This window comes from Alternaria novae-zelandiae (genome assembly GCF_023758075.1).
Source record: "Alternaria novae-zelandiae strain BMP 2774 chromosome Unknown scaffold_1, whole genome shotgun sequence".
NCBI lineage: Eukaryota > Fungi > Ascomycota > Dothideomycetes > Pleosporales > Pleosporaceae > Alternaria > Alternaria novae-zelandiae.
In genome coordinates this window covers 1,430,435-1,456,579 of record NW_026056961.1, presented here as the reverse complement: position 1 = coordinate 1,456,579, position 26,145 = coordinate 1,430,435, and the positions used below count along the sequence as shown (strand labels likewise).

Sequence of the window (26,145 nt, the reverse complement as noted above, 5' to 3'; positions counted from 1 at the left end):
CTCTGACAGAAGCCACATGGTCGATTGAGGGGTTGTAGGTTTGGTGGTGATATACGAACAGACTGAAGAGGCTGATGTAAGCCATCGGTAACAATGCCAAAGATTACAACGTGGAAACGCATTTACTCCACGTGCAACGGGTAGTGTCTTGAGGTCGTCGCTACGCCGAGCAATACAAGTAGCGTGTTAGATTTCGTGTCACAATGATCGATGGTGGAGTTCAGAAATAAAAGTATTTCAGCAAAATCATGACTGTGTGCCTTCCTTTGCGTAATCCATATATGTGAGATTGACGCTTTACCGCCTCTTTTTCATACTCTTCATCCATTACGTCTACACACACCATCTACAAGAGATAGCGGTACTCCGGATTCAAATCACCCATTTCGGTCTTTTCATACTCCGTCAACCCTACATCCCTGACGCTCTTATTCCTCTTTCGGTTCGAGAGACTGCACATGACAAAGTACGCGCAGCAACTTAGTGCACTGAGGCACACGAAGCCGATACTGATTGAGTATCCCCGCGTATACTTGGGCGCGTCCGTCTTCAGGAAAGAGTAGACGGCGATAATACCACCAATGTTACCTATTGTGTTGGATTAGCATTCGATACCTCAGATATCATATAAGAGGTTTCAAACTTACCAAAGCCGACTTGCCATGCACTTCCTACAGCTCGACGGTGGTGGCCACCCAAGTTCATATTGAACCAACATACAATGACCGGCATGGCGGTGTAGGCTCCCATGGCGACAAGGAAGAGCGCTCCATACTGCAGGTCATGGTTGTCGTGTACGGTAATCAGAATAGCGAATCCAGCGATGCACACAGCGATGGGGAAAATGGTGAAAAGGAAACGGTGTTTGAGCCTGTCCGAGAACCACGCGACAAGCATCGAGAAACCAAAAGCGGCGGCCCATGGAGGAACACTGTGTAGCTGTGTCTGGATCTTGGAGTAACCATAGCTCTGGATGATGGTGGGAGAGAAGTAGGCGTATCCATAGGCAGGTACGATCAAGCCGAAGTACATGAGTCCGCCAATGAGGATCTTGGGGTCCTTGAACACATTCACAACGTCCTTGGCCTTGATAGGCCGTTCACGTGCGGAGCGTCCTTGGTCGATTTGAAGTCTGGCTTTGACGAACGCGCGTTCGGGTTCCGAGAGCCACTTCACTTCTTCCGGGAAGTTTGGGAGCAGAAAGAAGAAAGCGAACGAAACCAGAACGGTCAAGAGTCCTTCCAAAATGAAGATCCATCTGCCAGAGTCAATGCTTATCAACACAAATGCACGATCGAAACATACCTCCAACCCTGGTATCCGCGCATGCCGTCCATCTTGCCAATCGCAGAAGCTAGCAGTCCACCAAAGGCTCCGGCTAGCGTCGTTGAACTGAAGAAGAACGAATACCGCTTCTGCGCCTCGTGTCTGCGGTACCACATACCAATCAAGTAGAAGGCACCCGGAAACATGCCTGTCTCGAACACACCGAGGAAGAATCGAGTCGCAAGCAGACCAGAGTAATTTTGCACAAAGCCTTGCAGCATAGTAACGAGACCGAAACCAAACATGCAGATGCTGAGCCAGACACGAGGTTTCATCTTTTTGAGGAGGACATTGGACGGGATCTCGAAGAGGATGTATGGGACGAAGAATATGACCAGAGCAGTGTTGTAGCGATTATCTCGTGCCAGATCAAGTTCCTCGCTGAGGCCAAAGACGTTCGCGTTTGCAATGTTGACACGATCCAGGAAGGCCAGGAGATACATGATGCAGAGGAAGGGAATGACATGGAGGTCGATCTTGGTCACGAGTTTGGATTCCGTGGTGTTGGGCGGACATGGGACAAGTGCCGGGTCGTCGTCGTAGGTATTGTCATAGTGAGGGATTGGATCTGTCTTGTCCACGTCCGGAGACGGCACGTCTTCTGCGGATGATCAGCATATTTCAACGACTCTGTATATATGGCGAAGAGCGTAGGATGGTGAAATCATGATCTGTGAAACATGAAGCTGACGATGAGGTTGGAGCTGACAAGATGCGTCAAGCACTCCGCGGGAGTCATCGGGGCCAGCTTCGCAGATTGCGGCGACTTACTCTCTTTCCTTCCGAACATGACGACGGTCAGTGAGCTTGACTCTATCCGCCTGGGTGACTTGACTAGTGTTCGGGAGTAGGTCCGATGCCAAATTCACACTTGCATGGCACTTGCAGAGGCGGGAGCGAAGGCAATATATCCTGGAAAGCGGACAGTGAAATGGAGTCACAGCGAAGGCCGAGGTCGCTGGTACCCTAGCACAAATCTGACCACTCTCGCATCGTCGACGCTCGCCAACCCCGCATCTCTGGCTTTGGCTGTTTGCCCATGCATGCGTAAGCGATGGAGTTCCTCATTAGGAAGCTGCGCTGCCGGTCGCCAGCGCGAAGTCACGGGTACCCAAGGACATGGCGCAAACACGGCGTGCAACTAATTGTCGACCGCTCGGCTTTGGAACAAGCAAAAAGACAGGCGACATTGGCCGGCTCAAACCTGCTGGAAAAGGACCGTAAGCGTGCGCCTCGCGTGTGATGTAACCATGTGATCAGCAGTGTGGCGCCGGGCCTAAAGGGAAAAGATGCGTCGGCACGTATTGATGCGGAATAGCAAGCGCGCATCTTTCCGCATGGCATTGTCGGAACAGTTGCAGAACTCCACCTGCAGACGTAGTTGTTGCCAGGGACAGTCTGGGCTGATGTCAACTGGGGACTGTCGACATGGTGGTGAAGGGCGTGTCGGCGGTCGCTGAGCAAAGGCCAGGTTTTATATCCGAAGGGCCAACCTTGTAGTTTTGGTTTGGTCGGGCAAGCTGGTTCGGCAGCCGACATCAACTCAAGCCTGGGCGCGCGGAAGTCTCAGCGTCGTCCACACTCCTTTCCCTGTGCCTCCTCTCCTTCAGCCTCTCGACCCTGCACTCCATATCTCGCCATCCTCCCAGCACCGCATGCCAGGCCCGACCCACGACGTGGAAGTGTGACTGCGAGCGACCCGTTACCCGTCGACGATACCCCGAGCGGCTGGCCTGCTGACCCGAGATGGTGAATGCCAAATATGTCGCCTTTACCGTCAACAAGCAGACTCCCTTCTTGCAGACGCCAGACCAGGCCTATGCCACCGTAATCAACTGCCGGCGGCCAGGCGGGAAGCGCGCGGGGCTGGCGCACGAGGTGCGATCCCACAATGTGCCGCTGGCCATGGTCGAAGGCAGTCTGAAGCGCAAGCGGGGCGACGAGTCCAGGAAGGACTCTGAGCACGCGGCCAACCCAGCCGCCTCTTTCGGAAACGATGCGACTCCACTCACTGCGGCACCGGCCCGTCCACTGCTTAACCAGCAGTGGCAGCAGCGCAAGCCGACGAGGTTACGGAGGGGCAAGATCCTGTCCAAAGGCGTCGACCTCGACTGCTGGTTCATCATACTGTCCTACTCGGACCCTGCGCAGCTGCTCGAGATGCGTAGCAAGATTGCCTCATGCTACCGGTTTTTGCGGGATAACCCCATGCTCTGGAAGCATAGCAGGGTTTACTATTACGGAACCGACATGCCGGACCCACCTCCAGGTCTCACCGAGTTCCAGTTCGCCCACTTGCGCCATGGGCATGGCTGTATGGACTGCGGCGCCCCAAACACTCGCAAGACCTTCTGGGCCTTCCTGCGCCGCATGTGCAAAGACTGTCTCAACACCCAAGTCATCAGGGAATACGATGCTGTTGCCCAGCTGAGAGGTCCAAACGGCGAAGACGTATCCTATATCCGCGCTGCCTTGCCCAGTGGCATCTTCGATTCATGGGGTAACTTTGTCGGCGTGGGACCAGCGAGTACGCATGCGCTGAAGACCATCTACTTGCGGTCAGACGTGCAGAAGCTCGTTGCCGAGTTCCACAAGGAATCCAGAGAGAGGGACCCCAACACAGAAGAGACGGCTACATGGTGGACTGAATGGCTTGCCGACAAGGCCAAGAAGGTAGAAGAGCGCCAGATGTTTGCAAAGAAGATGGAGCAGTGGGAAGAGATGCAACGCACGGCCAGAACTTCTGACTACACTGCAAAGAAGTTACGGCGCAAGAACTTCTTCAAGGAAAAGGCGTCCCAACTCGATCCACCCATCAGTATCAAAGAGCTAGAAGCGTGTCCGGCATACAAGCGTGCCATTACCATCCCCAAAGACCCCAACAGCACCTCCTGGGATCTTCTCAAGCCCAAGATTGTAAAGGAAGCCGCAGAAAATGCGGCCAAGAGAAACATGGAAGAATCGCGGCCGGCAACGGCATCGACGTCCGGCATCTCTACGCCTACCGGCAGTCTGGACGGTTACCCGCACACGCAGCCGTATCTCGGCATGATCATGGGTATGCCTCCGCACAACGGCATGTACTGATCACATTTCTTAAGAGTTCACGCTGGGACGAGTAATACGCGAGAAAGCTAATGTTTCGGGTAATGATTGCATTAATGTCATGGCACTGGAGTTGGAAATTTGGTATGGCTTCTGGCTTCTTCACGCACACAGACCCAAGTGAGCATTTCTTTGCAAGGCGTTTATCAAGACTGGGAACTGCATTGAAGGACAAGGGATAGCAGGCGTTAACTGTACTGGCTTCTTTTTCATTACCGATACGTATCGTATGCCCTGGATATAATTGAATCGAAATTTTGCTTGACAAATACGTTCGCCGAGGACAGTGAGGTACCAAAGCTGGATCGATAAAACTGCCTCTTCGAGCGATGCACCCACTTTTGTCGTTCACGCCGCTCATCGGAGGGCAACGGCATGTGGGCATGGCACGAGTCATTTCCGGCGGCTTAGTACACGAAAGCTCTGGTTGGCCACCATGTCCTACCCAGAATAACAAGCAGCGACGATACATCAGACATCGTCTGTAACACCACGTGTCGAGTGTGGCGATATCCACTGCTAAGGATATCAGACAAAGATGCCGCAGAGCCTCATCAGGTACCCCTCATCTCGCTCGCTGGCCTGCGTCGATCGACGCCAGCACAGCGAATCACAGGGCGTGGAAGTCGGCTTATGCACGAGGACAAAGCCCAGCCCTGCGAAGCTACAAAACCACGGGTCTCCCTGCCTGATAGTCTCAAACTCGAAACCGTCATCTGCTAGAAGCGTGGATTATATAACCCAATCGGCGGAAATGGCTTCACGATCGGAAAAGTGTCGCGGCGGCATCAGATATCGTAATCCCAAGGGTCCAGACGATTATGCCCCGTAATGCGCCTGATTGGTGCAGAGGCTATCAAAGTGGGTCGATGCCGTTGTTTCCAGAAAGATTGTCGCCATCTGAGTCCGAGGCAACGAAACATAATCTTTAAAAGCTTTCCCGTGCCTACGCCCTATTCGCGTTTGTGTTTTCACTCTCTTTGACTTTCCTGCCTTTGTGCTACTGTCAATTGACCTTCTAAGAGGCAAACTGCTCCGCAAGTAGCCTATCAACAGACATCCAGCTGTTGCACAAATTATTCTGCTCGACCGCCTCGATCTCCCATCCACCGTCTGCACAATGGCATCTGCCTCGCGAAGCTTCTCTCGCGCCCTGCGCACCGCCGCTCCCTCGTTCCGCACCACCTCGACCCGCTCTTCTGCCCGCTTCATCGCGCCCACACAGAACGCCTTCCGCAACCAACGACGCGGATACGCTTCTCAGGAGGATGGACCAGACAAGCATGAGGGCAACCCAACTGGCCTAGCCTGGGGCGCTGGCGCTCTCCTCGTCGGTGCTGGTGTATACGGCCTCTACACATACCAGCCTGAGTTGTTCGGCCAGACCAACAGCAGGAAGATCTTCACACCCAGGTTTGAGGACTACCAGAAGGTCTACAACCACATCGCCAAGAGGCTTGAGGAGCACGATGACTACGATGATGGTAGCTACGGTCCCGTTCTTCTTCGCCTTGCATGGCACGCCTCGGGAACGTAAGTATTCTACTCTTTTGTCTATCAGACAAATGAACTGACAGACAACAGCTTCGACAAGATGACAGGAACTGGTGGTTCCAACGGTGCTACCATGCGTTTCGCTCCCGAAGGTGACCACGGCGCCAACGCTGGTCTCAAGGCCGCCCGCGACTTCCTCGAGCCCGTCAAGGAGGCCTTCCCATGGATCACCTACTCCGATCTGTGGATCCTCGCCGGTGTCTGCGCCATCCAAGAGATGCAGGGCCCCAAGATCCCATATCGCGCTGGCCGCACCGACCGCGACGTCTCCTTCTGCACACCCGACGGCCGTCTGCCCGACGCCAGCAAAGACTCTAGCCACATCCGCGCCATCTTCGGCCGCATGGGTTTCGACGACCGCGCCATGGTCGCCCTTTCCGGCGCACACGCCCTAGGCCGCTGCCACACCGACCGCTCTGGATTCGACGGCCCCTGGACCTTCTCTCCCACCACCCTGACCAACGACTACTACAAGCTCCTTGTCGAGGAGAAGTGGGCATGGAAGAAGTGGAACGGCCCCAAGCAGTTCGAGGATGTCAAGACCAAGAGCTTGATGATGCTGCCCACTGATATGGAGCTTGTTAAGGACAAGAGCTTCAGGAAGTACACCGACCTGTACGCCAAGGACAACGACGCTTTCTTCAAGGACTTTTCCGAGAGCGTCATGACTCTATTTGAGCTCGGTGTACCGTTCCAGCAGCCTGAGGACCAGCGCTACGTCTTCAAGAGCTCGTTCGACTAAGTCTGTGCGAGATTGGGGGAGAAGCATTGGGGGTTACTTTGAATCAGAGATATCCATCTAGACTATTAGACCGTTGCTTAGTTAAAGGCAGCATGCGCTAGATCACTTTTGGAGGTTATACATTTATTGTTACTTGCTTTGTAGACTTTTGAAATACAGTATACGGACAAAACGTCCTGAACGTTGCCCCATTCATCGTTTACTGGAACTTGTGATGACGAGCGTCGTGTCGATGGACGTAGATGAGAAAAGATTTATTGCCTGAAGCTGCGATCATGTACCGCGGGTCATGTTGCAGCAGGACTGTCCATGTCAAGTAGATAATTCGTAGCTTCCAACATATCGTAGTCACTTATGCTCAGGCCATTGGAGTGAGTATGTTCTCGAGCGTGCATCGACCTGCCCTATCAGTCACTCTTCAGCGCAACAGCAAGCTGTGCCGTCTTCTTCTTCCAGTACGCCTGATGTTCCTTTTCAATCTCACGCATGTCACTCAATTCCTGCCTGCCCAGTTCTTTCACCTCCTTCTCTAGGTTCTTGGTGTCATCATCAGGGAGCCTTGTCGGAAGAGGCAGGGTGTCCTTGCGATACCTCGAGGGCTGGTATATGAACTTTGGAAACATGGTCGTTAGGGTGACGGCGTTCTTGTTGTTACGGGAATCTGCTGGTACTCCTTCTTCGAGAAAGGTGACGTGCTTCCTGTTGGTATGAGACTTATTGCGTACTGGAGAGCTCTCGTGTTCGGGGACGAAGAGTGTGGATTCGGCGTCAGTGACTTTTGATGGCGAAGATGAAGCAGGTAATGCCGATTCGTCCGATGGCTGCTTGGTGAATAGCATGTTTTCCATGGCTTCCTCGCCTAGGCATGTAGCTCCTAGCTTCCAGATCTCGCCCAAGACGACTTCCCACTCTTTCTGCAATTTCGCTAGTTTGGCCACCTCCTTAGTGATCAACTCGTCGTAATGGAGCATGCGAGTCTCAAGTGTCTGATCAAGACGCACACTCTTTCCCTCACTGTCAGTGCGCCGTAGTGATAAAGTGAACTGAGAGATGGGTTGGTAGAGCTGAGTGGCTAGGCGCTCGTACTTTGCTGGGGCAGTAATCTTGAGGGGCGAGCTAACGGGGTCCTGTTGGTTACTGCTGCGAGTAACACTCTGCAGCGTACTTTCGTAGAGGGTATGAAGAAGCTTTTGGAGGGTCTTGTTGATCCTGAAAGAGACAGTCTTGTAAATATGGCGACGGTACTTAGCGCTGGCATCTGTGCAGTATGATATCAGCGGTCTGCGCTCAGCACATGAAAGAACTTAGCTATACCTTTGAATTCTACGCCTAGAGGGTGCATGTTCGAAGATCTTTTTCTTGCTCCTCTCTTCTCTACGCTCCGTACGCTTGAGTGAGACCCGGCGCTCAGCAATGTGGTAGCGTCAACATCGTCTCCGGTGAACTTGGAGTTTCTAATATTCTTCTGACGTGTGAGGTTGCCTTGTTCCTTGAAAGTACTCTGGTTCCTGAAAACGGCAGCCGCAGACACCGTATTCTTCGCCGGCGGGCCCATGTTGCCGCGCACCCGCAGTTCAGGTACGTTGCGCTCGACCTCCATGCAAGCGACCTGTGTTTGGGGGTTTCGAAGAAGCGTTGCGAGTACTGAGAGAGATGAAGTTGAGCTTTGGTGCAGACGCAAAGCTTGCGGGGTGTTCCGGCTCCGTTGAGGAAGGCGCGTGGTGACAACAGGAAAGAGCACTCATATTAGTCACATCATACAAGGGCAGGAAGTGGCCATTTTCCCTTCGAATAGTGTGTTATTTGGAGTATTTCAGGCATCCCAGCCATGAAGTTGATGCGTATCTTGCTCTTCGTATGTATACATATAGTTGTTACACGGGTGACAGAAGCTGGCTAGACATTCGCAACCAAAGTGATACCGTATGGCATACAGTCCATGCGCCTCTCATATGCGCCGTTGTATTATCTACCTCTTACGGTGCCTGTCCCTCGGCTGGCACAACTACACCCTTCTCTTCCAACATCTTTGCAAGCGATCCATCTTGATGCATCGACATCAGGATGTCACAGCCACCGACAAACTCCTTGTCGACGTATAGTTGCGGTATGGTTGGCCACTCGGAGTATTCTTTGATACCTTTTCGAATTTGTCAGCATGTAATGTCCCGTCACTCGGCCTGCAGCCATCCAAAATGTGCCGCAGGCTCGAGTCCTACAACCTAGTTGTCAAACGGGCGTGGGAACCGTGAAATCGTACCTTGCCTCAGATCCTGGTCTTCCAGCACGTTGAAGGCTGTAAACTTCTCCGGATCTACACCTTGCATGCCCAAAATCTGTATGCTGGCTCTCGAGAACCCGCATTGTGGTGTCTCTGGTGTACCCTTCATGAACAGAACAACAGGCGATGATGCGACAGCCTTGTCGATGGCAGACCGGACTTCATCGGAGAGTAATCGTGCTTGGAACGGTGTGAGGAATCGTGCCGAGGGGATGGGTCGAGCTGCGCTGGCGCGGGTGGCGGCTCGGAAGGCCTGGTGACTGTCAGATTGAATTGATAATTAGACGTACGTTTCAGGAGCTTACCGAGGGAATTGCGCGTCTTGCAAACATCATGGGTGGTTGGAATGGTGTAGGGAAGAAGTTCGGGTGATGCGATCACCTCCGCTGTTCGCCGCACCCGAAGTTTTGGATGAGGTCACAACGCCAAGGCCGCTGAATCACCAACCTCCCATTCGTCCTTTTTCACTTTGGCTCCTCCATGTATCAACCGAATAGTAGCCTGGATGTGAACATGCAGAGCATAATCAACGCCAGGTACTATTGACGAAATGTCGGCTCACTAACGACTATCTACACACTGGGGCTTCGCGATGGCCAATAAGCCTAAGGCTAGACTCAGGGTGCATGTTGACTAACGCTTTTAGACCTCAGCGAACGTAGACACTGCTATCGCCACAATGAAGACCGTCGCTTCAACTTCCATTAGGTGGTTTGTATCACACTGTTCGTTCCAAAGGAGGGCATGCCTTCGACAGGCTACAAGACCTCGTGATGCGTCTCACATCTAGAAAGACAATATCCGACCTTCCTTTGTGCGCATGTGCGAAACGGTATGCAAGCTACGAGCTGTCATTGAGAAACCTCATTCCCATGGCAAATATTGGCAATCGAGGTTGCTAGCATCGAATTTGATCTACTTGTTCAATACTCAGTTTGCTAATGTCATAACGCCCGTGGGTGTTAGCAGCGTGTGACCGGCAGATCACGTCTTTTACTGACCTGCGATTGTCAACTGCTATGAACATTTGAGTAATACGGTCACTTGATAAACTTGTCCAAGGATACCAACAGTGAGTGCGGCCTCCCAGCGTTCGATACGATTACTGCCAAGCTCACCCGAACCTGATACGTAGGCCTCTACCACCCTCATCCTCACATGGTCTTTTATCCCATGCGTCTTTATCCCCGGCAGGACTCCTCTGCAACATGGTGGTCTTCCCGTTGGCTCCACGACAGTGGAAACATCATACAATATAACTTTGGCGGAGCAGAGCTCGCATACATTCCTCAGCATACCATCAATCAAGTGATCGGGTGCCTAGGGCTGGCCCTTCTCGAAGTACTCGTATGGTTCCACGAGGGTGAGGTTAAGATGAGTGACTTTGTGAAGCAGCACCGATACCGTTGGATTGATACTCCTCCAGGAGGGATTGCACGTACTGTCCAGCAGAAGATGAAAGAGATTGCCGACAGAGGTGCTGAGTGGAAGACTCTGGTCGATAACATCAGCCAAATGCTACAGGTGGACGTGGTGAATACTAGCAGAGCAAGTGATGTAGTCACTGCTCTGGGCAGCCTCTTAGACACTTAGTAGGTCTAGAACTTGTGGAAATGCGTTTTTGAAGATCGCTCAAAGATCAGGCACTCTTGCGGTGAGTCTCATCCCGTTCATTCTGCGATGTTTCTTTTGTTCGTGCAGCTCTGGTTTACGGGAATGGCTGGTTCATAATTTCTCAATTTCAATACTATACCCTCCATATGATCTTAACTTTTGTGATTAATACGCCCGTCAACTTCTTTCCTGTCATGTGGATATTGTGCTCTATGATCATGAGCCTCCCGCAGGTCACATAAACAATACTGAAATGAAATACCACCTCCACTTGCATAATCAGACTCTCATTCACCCACAAACAACAATCACTTCAGATCCATGTGAGCTCACCATGAGTGCAGACTTCGTGTTTGGTGATTGTTGAACAACAGAGGTCATAAAGAAGCCCACTGAATGCTACGCATATCCTCTCCAATACCTCATTCCTTGTTCTATCGCACCACTCCTGTTTCATCATGGGAAAGCCTCTAAAGGACTACAATGATATAACGGCAGCGTGTAGGACCCGGCTGGTCACCAACACTACCACCGCAAAATTCGGCGACAAGACATTCAAATTCTTTCCGTTGACAACCATTCGGGAAGTTGCTTCTGCAAGCAGCGTAAGTGGTATTTTCCACTTCTCCGGGCTTGACACCGACACGGTATACGGACTGAAGAATAGGATCCGGCCAGGTGGTGAGCGTTTGTTTGCTCTCGCTATCTACTGCGGTCTCTCGCCACCTGACATAGTTTTCGTCTTGACAAACTACAATGATGATGCCCTTCCTTTCTCGCCAGCCGACTGGCTTGGGGTGACCGAAGAACAATCAGACTCGGTCTACAGTACCATTTGCGACGCGCAACATCTCTTTACTGTCCCTGAACTTCACGAGTCTCAATACAGGACCAATCTCACGGGTTATGCCATTCCGATCGAATTCAACAAAGGTGTCAAACCCGACATTGGCGAAGGTTCCGGAGGGAAAGTCTACAAAGCCAGAATCCACAACAGCTGTGCTCCCTTATTACGGGAGGCCCCGGGCCCCGACAACTGGTCTAAATATCTTGCACTCAAAGTCAGCAAATTTCGGGAAGATGCTGAGCGGGAATGCGATTTCCTCGAGAGTTTGGCTCGTTCTCCAGGCTCCCACGAGCACATCACTACGTTTCACACTGGCTTCCTATTCGAGAAGAAGATATACCTCATCGCGGAGCTAGCGGATGGCAATTTGGACGAGTTCATGGCGAAGTACCCTGAACGCCGGGCTGTCGACGATCTGGATCGTGAGTGGCTTTTGGCACAGCTCCGGGGCCTTGCGAGTGCTCTAGACGTTATTCACGGTCATATGACATACCATCATCACGATATCAAGCCTACCAACATCCTAGCATTCAACGACGCTGCCGCTGACGTGAAACACAGATTGAAGTTCACGGACTTCGGCTCCGCAGGCTATGGCGGGGATCTCAGCGCGTTCGAACGTAGTGCAAAGTCGAAGATCAAAGGCAACACACCAACGTTACCACCGGAGACGTACAAGAACGGGCCAAGCTCTCGCCCACATGATATTTGGTCGCTAGGATGTGTCTTCCTCGACATTTTGGTGTGGTATTGGAAAGGCTGGGAATATCTGAAGGAGTTTCGTTCCGAGGTGGAGGAAGAGAGCGTAGCTTGGTGCTATTACACTGTAGAGGATGGGAATATGACGAGAACTGAGGCAGTTTCGGCTGCTCTAGATGAGCTTGGGCCAACTGAAGCGGAACTTGTTTATGTCATACAAGACATGCTGGAGATCGACCCAGGTTGTCGACCGAACGCAGCCAGTGTGTTAGAGAGACTGAGTGCAATAGATTAGCAGTTACATGGACTCGGATACCAAGCGGAGATGGAGTTTTCGAATCCTTGACATATACACCCGTTACCGTTCCGTGTTTTGATTTATTTGAAATATTCCAGAGGAAAAGCATCTCGGAGAGGCAGATTCCACGTTATCGCTTGTCGAAGGCGCTCAACCCTAAGATACGAGTAGACTGGCCGTATGCTGTGATGCGTCTGAGAATCACCACACTCCACCTGGGCATGCCCGAGGTGCTAGTCTAATGCTCGATTTATCGACCGAGCTAATTCCGACAGCAACCAACAATGTGGCGTATGTACACCCGTACACAAGAAATGGCCATCCTTTTTGAGACCGCACAACAAACCTTCCGACGAACTACGTGTCATCGAGCCTACTCAATTCTATTCCACAGAGATGAGATACCCTGGGCTAATTCGGTACGGCTCGTGGCAGCGGTAACTGTTCGTATGGCGCAAGCGTGCGTACTGGTGAGAGCCGCACGTAGAAGGATGCTCGATTCGCATCATGCTCAGAGTACGAAAAACAGCGCATTCAGAGATTGTACCACGTGGATGACCGATTGCCGGTGGTTGCTGAAACCCTTAAAAGCTGCGTCGTTCATGAGATACGCTGGAAGGTAGCCTACTTGGTGGCCACGAATAGATATATTCCTTTGACCGGAAAATTGCAGTACGGCTGATGTTCTAAGGCGTCCCGTTCATGTTTGAACTTCGTTGTATTTATCCGTTCTGATACCTGGACGAGACCGGACGGCTGAAGAATAACGAAGTGAATCAATCAATCTGCTTCACCTCGCAGCAGCGGTTGATAGGTATCTCGCCGAAACTGCGCGAAGACCCGAAGAGCAGCGACCCCTCTCGCTGCCTCCATACTGGCCTGAACGTCTTCCCGGCCTTCGTGACGTCCCGATCGCGAGAAACCAGTGTCATGATGAGCTAGTCATCAGATATCGACGATGTAATGCTCCAGCAGGTGGGGTGGACCTAGGTTGCACTGCATTTTGGTGTCGGAAAATCCAAACCCGACGTTGACGAGGCGATCGAGGTCTCGTTAGACCGTCTGCACCTACGCCTCCTCCAGGTTGCCGGCTAAAGTCTAGTGATGAAACGGAGCCTCAACTGGTGCCGAGCCTAATGTTGGTATATTACGGTACTGCCCTTTGATGACATGTTGAGCTGCGTGTAGGGAACATGATGCCGATGCTGTCCACGGAGGTTGTCGATAGCTGTAGTGGATGCACAGTTTTCTGGTCGATGCCTGAGTAATAACACCACTTGTGCAAATTTCCAGCTCTTTCCGAGAGATTGCGGGCACAGGTCTCTACACGAGATACGCCGGTGGCCCATTACTCCACTACTCTCGAGCGCGGGATGCCGCTCATGGTAAAGCCGGTAGGGCTGAAGTTTGCGATGCGACGCCTCCACTGTATTGCGGGTGCAGCCTCGTGCAGTTCCAGAGCCAGCCTCGCACAAGCGGTGCGCCTATAGGGAGTACCGATATACGCCTATCCGAGTACCAAGCTCGTATCTGTGGTGTTGTTGCTGGGCATTTCAAGCCTCGAGGCGTAGATATGGTATTTGGTTGTCGCCTCAGGCCTTGGATGTCACTACGACAGACGCTACCCCCCATTCTCCACCAATCCCCACAGATTCGCGTCAGCAATAGACGAAGGCGATGGAGGTGATATACTTGGCGCACGAATACCTTGACTGATGGCAAATCAAGTGATTGGTGCGAAATTGGCGGCTTTTGCGACGGTATGGCGAGTCTACGGATAAATTCGAGCTCCAGCTATCGGCGAGCGCACCACGGTGCCCGCGCTGGTCCGTTCACTATCCTACTGCCCCGAGCAAGCAACGCCTAGTGGCCTTCCTAACGGCATATTCACCGTCCAGCCATAGGACGGCTTTAGAGCCAACAGACGCGCGGGTTTTACGGAAGCTTGGTGCTTCCACCTGCTCTTGACATGGTACTATCTCACTATCTTCAAACCTCACACACATCGCGATTAAATCCAGACCTGGTCCTGCATCCCACCACCCCACGGATGAATCTACAGCGCTCAGTCTGAGACGTCTGTATTTCTCCAGACACAGCCCCCACCACCGCCTCATACTTTTCGACGTTTCGGAAATGGTAGCGACGGTTGCCGGAGTCCGCCAGTTGTATACCGCCCGTCGCATTCTCGCCGAGATCCAGCATCGCATCAACGGCTTCAACACGTACGGTTAACACTACTAAGCAGAACAGCGCACAACTCTACTCACCCATGGCCACCATGGTGCAGACCGGGAGCGTGACCACCTCCCGTCTCAAGGAAGGCGCGGTCATAGACGTGCAGGAGATCCCGAACGGCGCCCGGCCGGCGCTGCTGATCCTGCATAATGAAGGCGAGGAGGACATTGTAGGCATCTTTGCGGATGTCCTGGGCCAGAAATGGGAGTCGGCGACATCCATGGACGAAGCGCTGGCAGGACCACGGGAGACGGTTTACGGGCTAAGCAGCGGGCTGGCCAAAACGCAACTGGACGCTTGGGACCGCTCTAGGTTGTTGATCAACACACATCGAGTGGACGGCGGTCATGAACTGGACGAGAGCATCACCGACCGATGCGACTACGAATACCTCTACACGCGCGCGCCCTTTTTCCGTCGCGACGTGTCGCGATACCTCTCTTTTGTCCTGGGCCAGATTGGGCCCCACCGCGACCTCACCAAGAAGGCGCGCACGACGCTGATATCGACGACGTTCCCCGATGTGCACGCTGCACTTCCCAATCTTGACATCCTGTCGGTCGGCGCGGATGCCATCGAGATCCGAGTCGACCTGCTGGAGGAGCCTCTACCAGATGGAACGGTCAGCAAGATACCCAGCTTGAAGTATGTCGGCGAGCAAGTCATGGTGCTGCGTCAACGCACGGAGCTGCCAATCATCTTCACTACGAGGTGCACCAAAGAAAATGGCCGGTTCCCCATGGACGACCCCTCCCTGTTCTACCGATACCTTGCGCGCGCGATACAATGGGGTTGCGAATACATTGATGTGGAATTGTGGCTGCCAGAGGAGATTAGGAGGAAGCTGGCCGAGAACAAGGCGTGCACCAAGATCATCTCGGCGTTCCACGACTTTTCGGGCAGCTTCAAGTGGACCTCGCCTGAAACACAGCGCCTGTTCGAGATGGGAGCGGTGTATGGCGACATTGTCAAGATGTACGCACTGGTCAATTCGATGCAGGAGAACTACGAGCTGGAATATTTCCGGTCGACTATTCAAGCCAAGTATCCTCATCCTCCCTTCTCTGGCCTCAATATGGGCCCCATGGGCCAGCTATCAAGGACGCTGAACAAAATATTCACTCCGATTACTCATCCACTGTTACCCATGATTGCGGCGCCTGGCCAACTAAGCGCAGCCGAAATTAACGCAGCGCTCCACACAATGGGCCAGATGCCTAAGCAGGACATCTACGGCATCGGCAGTTTTCGATCAACGTCGCAAGCCATGTTCTTTGAGAAGTGTTTCAACGAGCTTAGTTTGCCACATTCATTCGGTTTTGCAGAAAGAGCCCCGAAGGCTTCGATCGAGCACATCCTCCGACGCAACAACTTTGGCGGTGCCTACATCAACCCGCCGTTGGCAGCCTCGGCGCCGTACCTGCCTTCCCTTTCGAATGCTGCTCGGGCCATCGGACAAGTTGATACAGTGTTAGTGCCTCCCGGGACAGGCAACGCCTCCTTCATAGGAGACAACACGCGGTGGAAGGGTATACGTGCGACACTGACTCGCGATTTTGTCCCGTCGGCATACAGTGGACAGGCAGCATTGCTGCTCGCCAGTAACGAGGCTGATGCGTCGGCGTCGATATTCGCACTGAAAAATCTAGGGATCGGGCCTATATATACCATAGGGTTCAAGTCCCACGGGCCCTTATCTACTGACGTGTCACCGGTACGATCGGTAGAGGATGTGAAGCGCCTGCAGCAGCCATTCGTTATCATCTCGGCTCTGCCTGCTGAGAAGTCGCTACTGGTGGTGCCCCTGCTGAAGCACTACAGGGTTGGCGGAAGGAATGGAAGCCCCAACGGACATGGGTGCACAGGAACGAAGGCTGCAGGCAAGGTGTTCGTTGACTTGGCCAGTGGACCCCGAAAGGCCGACCCGTTGGCAATCGCGACGTCGGCGGGATGGACAGCGTATGGCATTGCGGACGTCTCAGCGTGGACGACGGTTGAAACGATCCGGAAGCTCGTGGGGCAGAACGTGTGTTATGACTTTGTGCGTCTGGCGTCCGGAAGGGGGCATTTTTAAATCAGCAATTAGCTATGAGCAATGTACATTTGATGATTGATACGTCTTCACATGCGGCGTGACAGGAGCGAGGCAGCCGTGGCACCAGGGATGGCGGGTGGCTCTTGATGACGGGGACGGGGCCCTCGTGGAAGCTGTAACCGGGGACGGGGCAGCAGCTAGCACTAGGGCGGGGCACGTGATTGGACAGCGGGCGATACCCCAGATTTTCTAGAACACATTGGTGCAGTCCGGCGCTACAGGCTGCAGCTACGCCGAGACGAGATGGGTGCGTGCGACGGGCGCAATCTACGTGCCAAATTGCCAGTAGCTGCATGGCTGAGAACCGAGGCACGGTGCGCCGTCTGGGACGGCATGCGATGGGCGATTTCCTGACGTGCGGCTAGCCTCTTACCCCAGTGGCCTCATGATGGCCGTGTTTTTGCTACTCGACTCGGCCCAACGGTTCCAAGCCTCGCTCGTCTGCATGGGCTGCTCTACCGCGCCTGGCTAGATACCCCGAGATCGTCGTCACGCGTCCAAAGCTCCCCAGCGGTTCCATCACTACCTCTTCCTAGTCACTGCACACGCTGAGTCGCATCCGAGTGGGCGCGCACTCCCGCCAGAGCAAGCCTCGCCGTCCGCGCACCCCCTGCCTGTCTCCACTGCCATAGGCCTTAATTTGAACCTACATCTCACGCCGTGCTGGGGCGTGCTTTCTTCTTCCTACCGTCCAGTTCGCCATCATCAAGATCACTTGCAGCCAGAGAATGCTTCTGGTCCACCGCCCTGTAGCGTCGCCATGTCCACCGAAGTTTCCCAGTCACTGGCCGCAATGGCAAGGCCGCAGATTGGCATCGACCGACTACCCGCCCGCCGCGTCTCCAACGAGCCCCGCGAGGCCATGAACTGCAAAAGCTGTCGAAAGCGAAAGGTAGTGCCTGTCTGCTTTTTTCGTCGTGTCCACGTGCTAACCGAAAATCAAGATCAAGTGCAATCGCACACGGCCGACCTGTGAAGCCTGTCAAGTGTTCAACTGCCCGTGTATATACGGTATGCTCCACCCGCAACACTACGCGAGTGCATCCAAACATGGACTGACAGCTACGTCCAGACGCTGTTCCCAAGAAGAGAGGCCCCAAGACCGACGTTCTCGAGGCCCTCTTGAAACGTGTCGACGGTCTGGAAAAGCGCTTGGTTTCCGAAGGCAAGAGCGATGACCCAACCGAGACCGACCCCACCTCCCAGGACAGCACCACCTCAGCCGACGTCAAACGAAAAGATCTCGCATCCTCACAATCGCCGCACGCGTCCACGCCCCGTCGCGCGAGTGGCACCAACCATGCAAACCAGTTGATGTCGCCCATCGAGCCAAGGTACCTACTAGCTGCCTGCCATTCTCGCCCCTGCACATTGCTAACAGCATCTAGTATACAGTCCCCGACCCTGGCTCCCGACCTACTTCTAGACACCTATTTCGCCAGAATCCATGGAAAGCCCTACTACATCCTGGACGAGTCGACCACGAGACAGCGACTGCAGGCCAATCAGCTTCCCGGTCACTTAGCCTATGCTATTTACGCCGTGAGTGCCAGGTACGATTCGTCCATCCCTGAGTATTCTTGATCACAATTAATATATGTACCCCAGATATGCACCCCACTTCGGAGGATACAGCTCTGCAGTGCGCATCGGGCAAGAGTATGCCCGTCGCGCTCGGCTGGAACTCGAGATAGATGAGCCCTCTATCGAAACCTTGCAGACGCTCATGCTCCTCTCGCAAGCAAGCTTCCAGCTGGGCAAGGGAAAGAAGACCTTCATGCTGCTAAGTACGAAGTCACTATTGTCTACACATTGCGCTAGACTGACTCCGCTCTCAAGATTCTGCCATCAGCATGGCCTTTGCGCTCGATCTGCATCGCGAACTACCGACCGGCATCAAGGTCACACCCGCCGAACGCGAAGGACGACGCCGGCTCTTCTGGTCATGTTACCTCATGGACCGCTTCGCTGCAACCGGCTCTAAGCGACCCTCGTTAATTGCGGATGAATCGATTGTGCTACGATTACCGAGCTGGCAGCTGCACTCTGGCGCAATGCTAATAGACGGAGACTACTTTCCAAACGGATGCAATTTGCAGTTCATGGGCGGCACTGGAAAAGGTGGACAAGGAAGCATGGGTATGCTCATTGGCATAGCTCGCATCCTGGGTATAACAAACCGCTACCTTGCAGCGGGTGGTGTTAAAGGCGATTCACATTTCCCTTGGCACTCATTATCCAACCTATCCAAAATTCGCCAAGAGCTCGACATATGGGCATCGGAAACGCAGGACACGTTCACCTCTATCGAGGCTCTCTTTGGCCAACCCGACAGCACCATACTTGTTCTCAGCAAGTTGATCTACCATCTCATACATTGCCTCATCTACCGGCCTTTCCTCCCTGTGGACCTGGCTGAGCTGTCCGGGACCTCGCAGCACCAACCCTGGCAAATAGAAGCGACCAACTTATGCTTCCTCCACGCCAACGCAATTGCCGAACTCGCCGAGATAGGAAGGGCCTCTTCCATCATAGATTGGCCAGCTTTTGTCGGCTATTGTATATGCACGGCTGGCACCATTCATGTACATGGAGCACATTACCCTGGAAGAGAAGGAGAGGTGTTCTCTGTCAGTGCAGAGTTTCTGTCTCGAGAAATGCAGCAGCTATCCGAGCTTCGCTTTGTTTGGGCTGGGGCCCAGCACCAGCGCGACACTCTGCAAACCATTTACGGATGTCACACAGAGCTAGTCCAGTCGTTGGCGAGCAATCCCATGCGCTATGCGCCGGTCTTCCAACTTGAGGATTTCTTCGACAGATATCCGGGCCAGGTCTTTGACGGAGCGCACATTACGTTTATGGACATTGCGGTCGAATCCATTCAAGAAGGGTAGAGAGCCAGGCCCTTCCCTACATGCTCAGAATGCTAATAATTCTAATAGCCTTGCCACCTTTAATATCGAACAACGGAACAACATGTACATGACCAGCGGCGTCATTGGGAACGCTCAGGGCTACCAAAAGCATTCCGCACCCTCACAACAACCACAATACTCCAACGCACACCCGAACAAGAGAAGGAGAGCCACGACTTCATCCTCAAAACCCCAAGCCCAACCACAAGCTATCCCCCCAACACCCACATCAGCCACTCATCCTCCTACCGTACATACTCACCGACCGTCTGATGCCGGTACCTCGGAGTCAAACTCAAACCCAAGCCCGGGAGACTCTAGATCACATCCTAATGACTCCGGTGTACGACCTTACACCCCACCATTGCCAAATAACTCCCTGAATCCACCGAATGCTAATGGTGGCGGACTTGCTCTTCCATTCTCGCCGAACTTCTCGTTTTCTCCATTGCCGCAGTTTGCGAGTCTGGCGCCATCACCGGTGTCGCGTGCAGCGAACCTCCACCAAAACCAGGATAACAACCATGCAATTCATTTCGACCCTATGCTGAGCATGCCGACGCCGTACGAGCAGCACCCGACCCCCGGCGCAGGGAGCACATCGGGCACATCGGTGCACACAGACCCTGACAGCAAGGACCCTTTCCTCAGCTTGCTGGAACAACTTGCCGAGAACGAAGTCAGCAGGGGCGGTCCAAGCGAGCTGGACTTTTTCTTGAGCGGACAGAGCACCTGAGCTTACTGCCGCTTGCGCCGAAATCAAGGCGGCGAAGTATGAACTCCCGCAATATCACAGCGGAACCGCGGAACGACCGTGCCACGATCATCACAAGGGTTTAAATTTGGTTGTGTCTTCATTTCACAGTACATTTTGTAGTAGTTTCGAGAGCTATCATTTACGGCTCATCATCGACCGGCTTGGTCCGGTCCGGGGTCTTGCAACCAAAACCAGCGCGGCGCAAAACAGAAGGAGTCGGAATACAGGAAGGCTAGCTTCACAGCCTAGGATCTACGGAAAACGAATGTCACGGCCGCCATATGTAAAAATGTATAATATCATCAATAACAATTGACCAGGTGCTCTCAGAAGAGCAATCGATAACAGTAAGTGCCGTCAGCTCCACATGGGCCAGACAATCGTCAAACGAGTTCCACCACCTTGCGGACAAGGTACCGTTGGTTTCCTTAGACGCCCACACCAGAACCCTAGTGTCGGCGTCGAAGTGGAGGCCCGTATTGAGTGCTGTGTGTCATGACGGAGAGCGGCCTCGGTGCCTTTATCGGCAGCTCAGCCGCTAGAGTGCGGAAGCAGGCCATATCGAGTCAACGTGCAGGGTGACGGCTTGGTGTTCGCGTTGACGCTAAGCATACCCCGGTTCGATGCGCATTAGCGGTGTATCTCGCATACGAGTAACCCGGGGTTCGGCGCTGTCATGGGGGATCTCCAAACACTCGTACTCCAGGGACCTGCCTTGCTTGGGTGAGATGGTCATGAATAGCATCAGATCAAAACACACCACCTCCTTTCTAACTGTCTAGAACACTGATTGACACGGAGCGGTGAGTCCGTAGCATGATTCTGGACGCTCGACGCAGGCACGAGGTGTCTGTGCTATGCAGGTCATAGCCGTTTTGGCCCTCCTCTCCGCCGCACTACAGCATAGCAAATGTCTCCACACCGTGGCTTGCAAAAGTGTGTGCGCTTGTAGAGTGCGAATCCGGGGAGCATCGAATCCTTCGTGACGTTAACGCGGAGAACGCGCTTCCGGTGCCTAATGTGCCTACCGACAAAAATTAACGTTTAGGTGCGATGAATCGTCGTCACCGCCGAACCACGTTCTGGAAGGCGCAAACTGCCACTCACATGAGCGGAAAGGCGTTCGCGCCACAGGAGACAGCTGCTAGGAACCAGGTTGCTGGCAAAACTCTAAGTGGTGGAACCGAGATTCTCCGCTTTACAGCATTGCGGCATCTACTGCAGGGTCCATTAACGAACGAGAATGATGATATTGTTGGAACGTCAGCAAAGCTCATTTCCTGTCACAAGTCATTTCGTGTGTAAAAGGTGTGCTGGCTAGCTAGTAGCTTAGTTGCGATAGGTTGCAAATGTGGGTCCGATGGTGCCGGTGGTAATGCACGGTGAAGATTCGGACAGCATGCTAGATGATGGTTAGGAAGCCACCCCGCGAAAAGCTCCAAGCGAAGGCGGGGAGGACCCGTTGGTCCTTTGCTGTCAATGCAGGGCTGCCAGGGCTGAGCGGCAAATGAAGTGGGAAATGAGCTTGTGATGAGATTTGGCAAACTCGCATGATCCAGTCGCTAGCGATTGCAGTTTCGCCCCTGCTCACAGCTGCAACATCCTTTACGCCAACCTGAGAACAGGGGTGGGACGGCGCAGGCAAGAATAGTCGGAATCAGTATCGGCAGTAGTATCACTCGGAAGCATTTGGGAGCGCGTGGGACAACAAATGAGCCTTGATTCGAGTAGACATATATAGGCCTTGTACCAAAGGATATCAACAATCTACTGAACAACTAGGGGAGGTGGCTTTTACTTACACCTGCCGATACGGATCCGAATTGAATCTTGTTTGGATCTCGGCCATGGTAGGCTACTTGGTGAACTACGGTGTTGGATCCTTTCAATACACAACACGATACAAGATACTTTCTACACATTGAAATGCTAACAGATATATAGAGATAGGTTGAGCGAGGATGAAATGGGTGGGCTACTGGGAGTTTCAGATTCTATTGTGAGTACTGGAACTATATAATCTAACAGGAAGCCCCCTTGGTGTTCATGCTGGGCGTGATGGAACTTATCTAGTCATCGGCTCCCGGTTCTGGTTGTCCCTTCGATTGCGCCACCTCTGTTTAGACCGTAACATGAGACTGGCATGCTGTAAACCACCTTCAGGGTGACTTGCTCAGCTTGCTTGAAGGTCGCCTATAAAGCCTGTTAGATATTGAATCCTAGCAAATGCTGGGCTACTCACGTTTAGCATTGAGAAGTGCAAGCGGAGTCCCTCCACGACCCGCCGGCCTGTTGACAATTGGCCTGACTAGGAGTATCTGCGCATCCATTACTCGCTCCGAAATTACAGCACCCTGCATTAACCGTTGCAGCCGTAATGGCAGATACAAGTAGAAAACCGAAGAACTGCATCTTAGGAAGTATTGTTAAGGTAAACGAATTCTGTTGATATGATTTGTGTTGATACGTATTGTGTGAGGATACTGAGGTGCTTCTAGATGGACTACGGCTTGAGATATATAGATAGGTCACGTCTTCCTCACTTGGCTCGGAACCTCGCGGACTTTGTAGGACCGACTAATTAGATACAAAATCTTGAAGTGAGGGAGAATACCCTTCTTGGCTTTGTATGGGTACGTCATTCAGCTTACACATACCTAGTTGACAGAAAGTACAGAAATCCGCTACTATTACAGATTGTGCAAATGTCTGTAAAACGTTAAGAAGACATGCTCTGCAAGCTATGAGAGCATCAAGCAGGTCTATAAGGCCTTAGCCGAACTCTGCTCTAGCGGCCTGCATGTTTCTGATGAAGCAGTGACAGAGAACAGGCTGAGCGAGAGCTTACGGCAGCTCGGTGCTATCGCGGTACATTAGGTACGCCGATGTTGCAGCTGTGGGCAGGGGCTAAACTGCAATCGCTAGCGACTGTAACGAGCGCCAGCCACGCAATGAAAGCTCTCAGTCTGCCAACTACTCACCTAACTAGCTAGTCGCTGCTTCACATTAATTACATTACAACCCTTGTCGTTGTACATTGCTACGTTGAGGTGTGATGGATGAGGTGTACGTGGTAGTTGTACGTCTAAGCACATATCGCACCCGACACCCAGGAACGCCGCTGACTAGAACAACTCTAGAAAGCGATGGCCTGACCTATACCACACGTTAATATGAAGCGTATCGTCCACCTACCAGGGTCGCAAAATCGATATGAAGATCGACTATGATCATCCCTTTCCATGCCACGCTTCGGGTAAAATCACGCTACGAACGTCAACCCTCTTTGCCTTGCTCACGTACGAGCAAGACTCAGGCACGCACACATGTATTGTACACGTAGCAATCGCCCTTGTACACACACACCACGAGACGAGAAGCTGCTCGAGTCAAGACTCACCCTGCATGCTCACCGTGCAACGGGCGTTTGGCCAATTTGCCCGTTGCAAAAGCCACCGGCTACAATGTGCCATCGACGTGCAGTAGACCCTTTTTGCACGGTCGCTCGCTAAGACCCCGGATTCACGTATAGCGTATCGCGCGTGCATTAGTTTCGGTTTGACGATAGGACCCTTTGGCAGTTGATGACGGGTAGGACCTGTGATGGCGGGGGAACAAGCTCTCTCCAAGGTCTTGGGGCTGCAGGGACTAATGTCAGAGGGGTCAGAAGGTCTGGTGCATCTTGGTATTGAACTCCGAGGAGGTGTGGGTGTGGTTTTTGATTCGTCATATTGTACTGCATCGGTGTGGCACAGTTGTGAGATACAAGTTTGTCATGCGAAGCAGGTTCGGGGGACAATGCGTTATGAGTGCGAGTGTGCAATTAGCTAGATGATTCTTTCGACTCCTCTGATCTTTGCCAGTATAGGCTATCCCCTCTAATCTATACAGTATCATGCGTCGGACGACTATGCAAGACGCCAACCGGTCTAAGTCATGGTGACGAGTTCTTCGGCCGACACGGGGTGGATAGCCTGCGGGAGAAGCACATGTTAGCATCCAAATTCTCAAACGCCGATTGCACAATGTCGTTCCTTTCCCCCGCAAACGTGGCAGCTGCAGCAGTCGACAGCCGATGCATTGCCGCTTATGCATGCACGGATGCACGACGAAACGGGAATGGAAGGTTGGGTGATTACTTACCACACAGTTGTCAAAGTCCTTCTTCGTGGCACCCATCCTGATCGCCACACCGAACCCTTGCAGGATCTCGCTGCTTCCCTGTCCTAAGATATGCAGACCGACGACCTTCTCGTTCTCGCCCGCGCAGATGATCTTGTAAGCTGTGGGCTGCTTCTCATCGGGGTCCATCATAGCGAAGTACATGGCCTTGAATTCGGTCTTGTAGATTTTGATCTTGTCGCCGTACTTCTCGCGGGCCTCGGGCTCAGTTAGACCGATAGAGCCGATCTCTGGGTGGGCAAAGACGACAGAGGGAATGTTCTCGTATTCGAGGTGTGCCTTGGGCTGATTGTTGAATAGGCGATCGGAGAGGCGTCTTCCAGCGGCGATGGCGACGGGGGTGAGTTCGAAACCGCGATCACATACGTCACCGATGGCGTAGATGTTGGGGATAGAGGTGTTTTGGTACTCGTCGGTCACGATGTGGTTCTTGTCGTTGAGCTTGATGCCGAAGTCCTTGATCTTCAGATCTTCAATTTCGGGGTCACGTCCAGTTGCGAAGAGGACTTCTTCAACTTCAACGGTCGACTCATTCTTTGTCTCGTTGTTCTGGTAGGTGACGCGCTTCATGCCGTTGCCAATATCCTCAACCTTTGTAATTTGTGTACCCTTGTAGAGGTTGATGCCCTGACGCTCGTACTCTTGAGTTACGGTATCTTGGATCATGGGGTCGAAGGTTCGGAGGAGCTTGTCGCCGCGGATGAAGAAGTGTGTTTTCGAGCCGAGTGCGTGAAGCATGCCAGTCATCTCGACACCGATGTATCCAGCGCCACTCGTTGCAATGCTCTTGGGCTGCTTCTCGAGATCGAAGAAGCCGTCGCTGCTAATGCAGAGTTCCTTGCCAGGGATATCGGGTAGCTTCGGTCGTCCACCGGTCGCGATGAGGATATGCTTCGCCTTGATGCGCTGGGAGCCTCCATCATGAAGCGCAACCTCGACTTCGTCCTTGGCCACGAACTTCGCGCGCCCTCTGAAGTGCTCAATCTCGTCCTTGTTCAGGTTGTTCTCGTAGATGCCGTTCAGTCGCTTGACGTAGTCGTCTCGCTTCTTCTTGAAGTATGGCCAGTCGAACTCTGGTACCCCGCCAACCTTGAAACCGTATGCGGGCGCATCCTTGAAGGTCTCGGCAATCGCTGCTGCGTTCCAGGTAACCTTCTTCGGCACACAACCGACGTTTACGCAGGTACCTCCGTATCGTGAAGATTCGATCGCGATGACTTTTGCGCCGTGTTTGGCGGCTCGTCGTCCAGAGGCAATACCCCCGCTGCCAATTCCGATTACTAGGTAATCACACTCCTTGGGTTGCGACGACATGGCGATGGTTGAGGTGGAGAAGTGAGACGAGAGGTTTGATAAGCGTGCGGATGCCACTGCGGTTTGTGAAGGGCGGAAGTGCGATCGGAGGAGAGAAGTTTGTCCTGTAGATGGAGGGGTAATGGTACGGAGACTCGTCGAGAGAGCTCGCAGTCTAAAGGTAGCTGTTCTTTGCATT

General features: G+C 53.0%; 9 protein-coding genes across 9 annotated transcripts; 5 read left to right on the top strand and 4 right to left on the bottom strand.

Annotated features, from left to right (window-relative positions):
- Window positions 1-346: 346 nt before the first annotated feature.
- Window positions 347-2,116, bottom strand: J4E88_000454 (uncharacterized protein; the record flags this gene model as incomplete). The annotated part of the gene is made up of 4 exons (XM_049394130.1): window positions 347-588; window positions 648-1,258; window positions 1,306-1,927; window positions 2,098-2,116. The coding sequence occupies 4 exons, from the start codon at window positions 2,114-2,116 to the stop codon at window positions 347-349; spliced, it is 1,494 nt and encodes a 497-aa protein (XP_049259959.1).
- Window positions 2,117-3,072: 956 nt separating this feature from the next.
- Window positions 3,073-4,413, top strand: J4E88_000453 (uncharacterized protein; the record flags this gene model as incomplete). The annotated part of the gene is made up of 1 exon (XM_049394129.1): window positions 3,073-4,413. The coding sequence occupies one exon, from the start codon at window positions 3,073-3,075 to the stop codon at window positions 4,411-4,413; it is 1,341 nt and encodes a 446-aa protein (XP_049259958.1).
- A 1,138-nt stretch (window positions 4,414-5,551) lies between these two features.
- On the top strand, window positions 5,552-6,727 carry CCP1 (heme peroxidase; the record flags this gene model as incomplete). The annotated part of the gene is made up of 2 exons (XM_049394128.1): window positions 5,552-5,964; window positions 6,016-6,727. The coding sequence occupies 2 exons, from the start codon at window positions 5,552-5,554 to the stop codon at window positions 6,725-6,727; spliced, it is 1,125 nt and encodes a 374-aa protein (XP_049259957.1).
- Window positions 6,728-7,134: 407 nt separating this feature from the next.
- J4E88_000451 (uncharacterized protein) lies at window positions 7,135-8,327 on the bottom strand (the record flags this gene model as incomplete). The annotated part of the gene is made up of 2 exons (XM_049394127.1): window positions 7,135-7,985; window positions 8,042-8,327. The coding sequence occupies 2 exons, from the start codon at window positions 8,325-8,327 to the stop codon at window positions 7,135-7,137; spliced, it is 1,137 nt and encodes a 378-aa protein (XP_049259956.1).
- Window positions 8,328-8,703: 376 nt separating this feature from the next.
- GRX5 (monothiol glutaredoxin grx5) lies at window positions 8,704-9,343 on the bottom strand (the record flags this gene model as incomplete). Its single annotated transcript, XM_049394126.1, has 3 exons — window positions 8,704-8,867; window positions 8,988-9,261; window positions 9,314-9,343. The coding sequence occupies 3 exons, from the start codon at window positions 9,341-9,343 to the stop codon at window positions 8,704-8,706; spliced, it is 468 nt and encodes a 155-aa protein (XP_049259955.1).
- Window positions 9,344-11,080: 1,737 nt separating this feature from the next.
- On the top strand, window positions 11,081-12,463 carry J4E88_000449 (uncharacterized protein; the record flags this gene model as incomplete). The annotated part of the gene is made up of 1 exon (XM_049394125.1): window positions 11,081-12,463. One exon carries the CDS (start codon window positions 11,081-11,083, stop codon window positions 12,461-12,463), a length of 1,383 nt encoding a protein of 460 aa, XP_049259954.1.
- A 2,284-nt stretch (window positions 12,464-14,747) lies between these two features.
- On the top strand, window positions 14,748-16,778 carry J4E88_000448 (uncharacterized protein; the record flags this gene model as incomplete). The annotated part of the gene is made up of 1 exon (XM_049394124.1): window positions 14,748-16,778. The coding sequence occupies one exon, from the start codon at window positions 14,748-14,750 to the stop codon at window positions 16,776-16,778; it is 2,031 nt and encodes a 676-aa protein (XP_049259953.1).
- Window positions 16,779-17,559: 781 nt separating this feature from the next.
- J4E88_000447 (uncharacterized protein) lies at window positions 17,560-20,450 on the top strand (the record flags this gene model as incomplete). Its single annotated transcript, XM_049394123.1, has 7 exons — window positions 17,560-17,691; window positions 17,744-17,810; window positions 17,872-18,133; window positions 18,188-18,352; window positions 18,408-18,586; window positions 18,639-19,689; window positions 19,742-20,450. The coding sequence occupies 7 exons, from the start codon at window positions 17,560-17,562 to the stop codon at window positions 20,448-20,450; spliced, it is 2,565 nt and encodes an 854-aa protein (XP_049259952.1).
- Window positions 20,451-24,400: 3,950 nt separating this feature from the next.
- On the bottom strand, window positions 24,401-25,967 carry J4E88_000446 (uncharacterized protein; the record flags this gene model as incomplete). Its single annotated transcript, XM_049394122.1, has 2 exons — window positions 24,401-24,445; window positions 24,615-25,967. The coding sequence occupies 2 exons, from the start codon at window positions 25,965-25,967 to the stop codon at window positions 24,401-24,403; spliced, it is 1,398 nt and encodes a 465-aa protein (XP_049259951.1).
- Window positions 25,968-26,145: the final 178 nt, after the last annotated feature.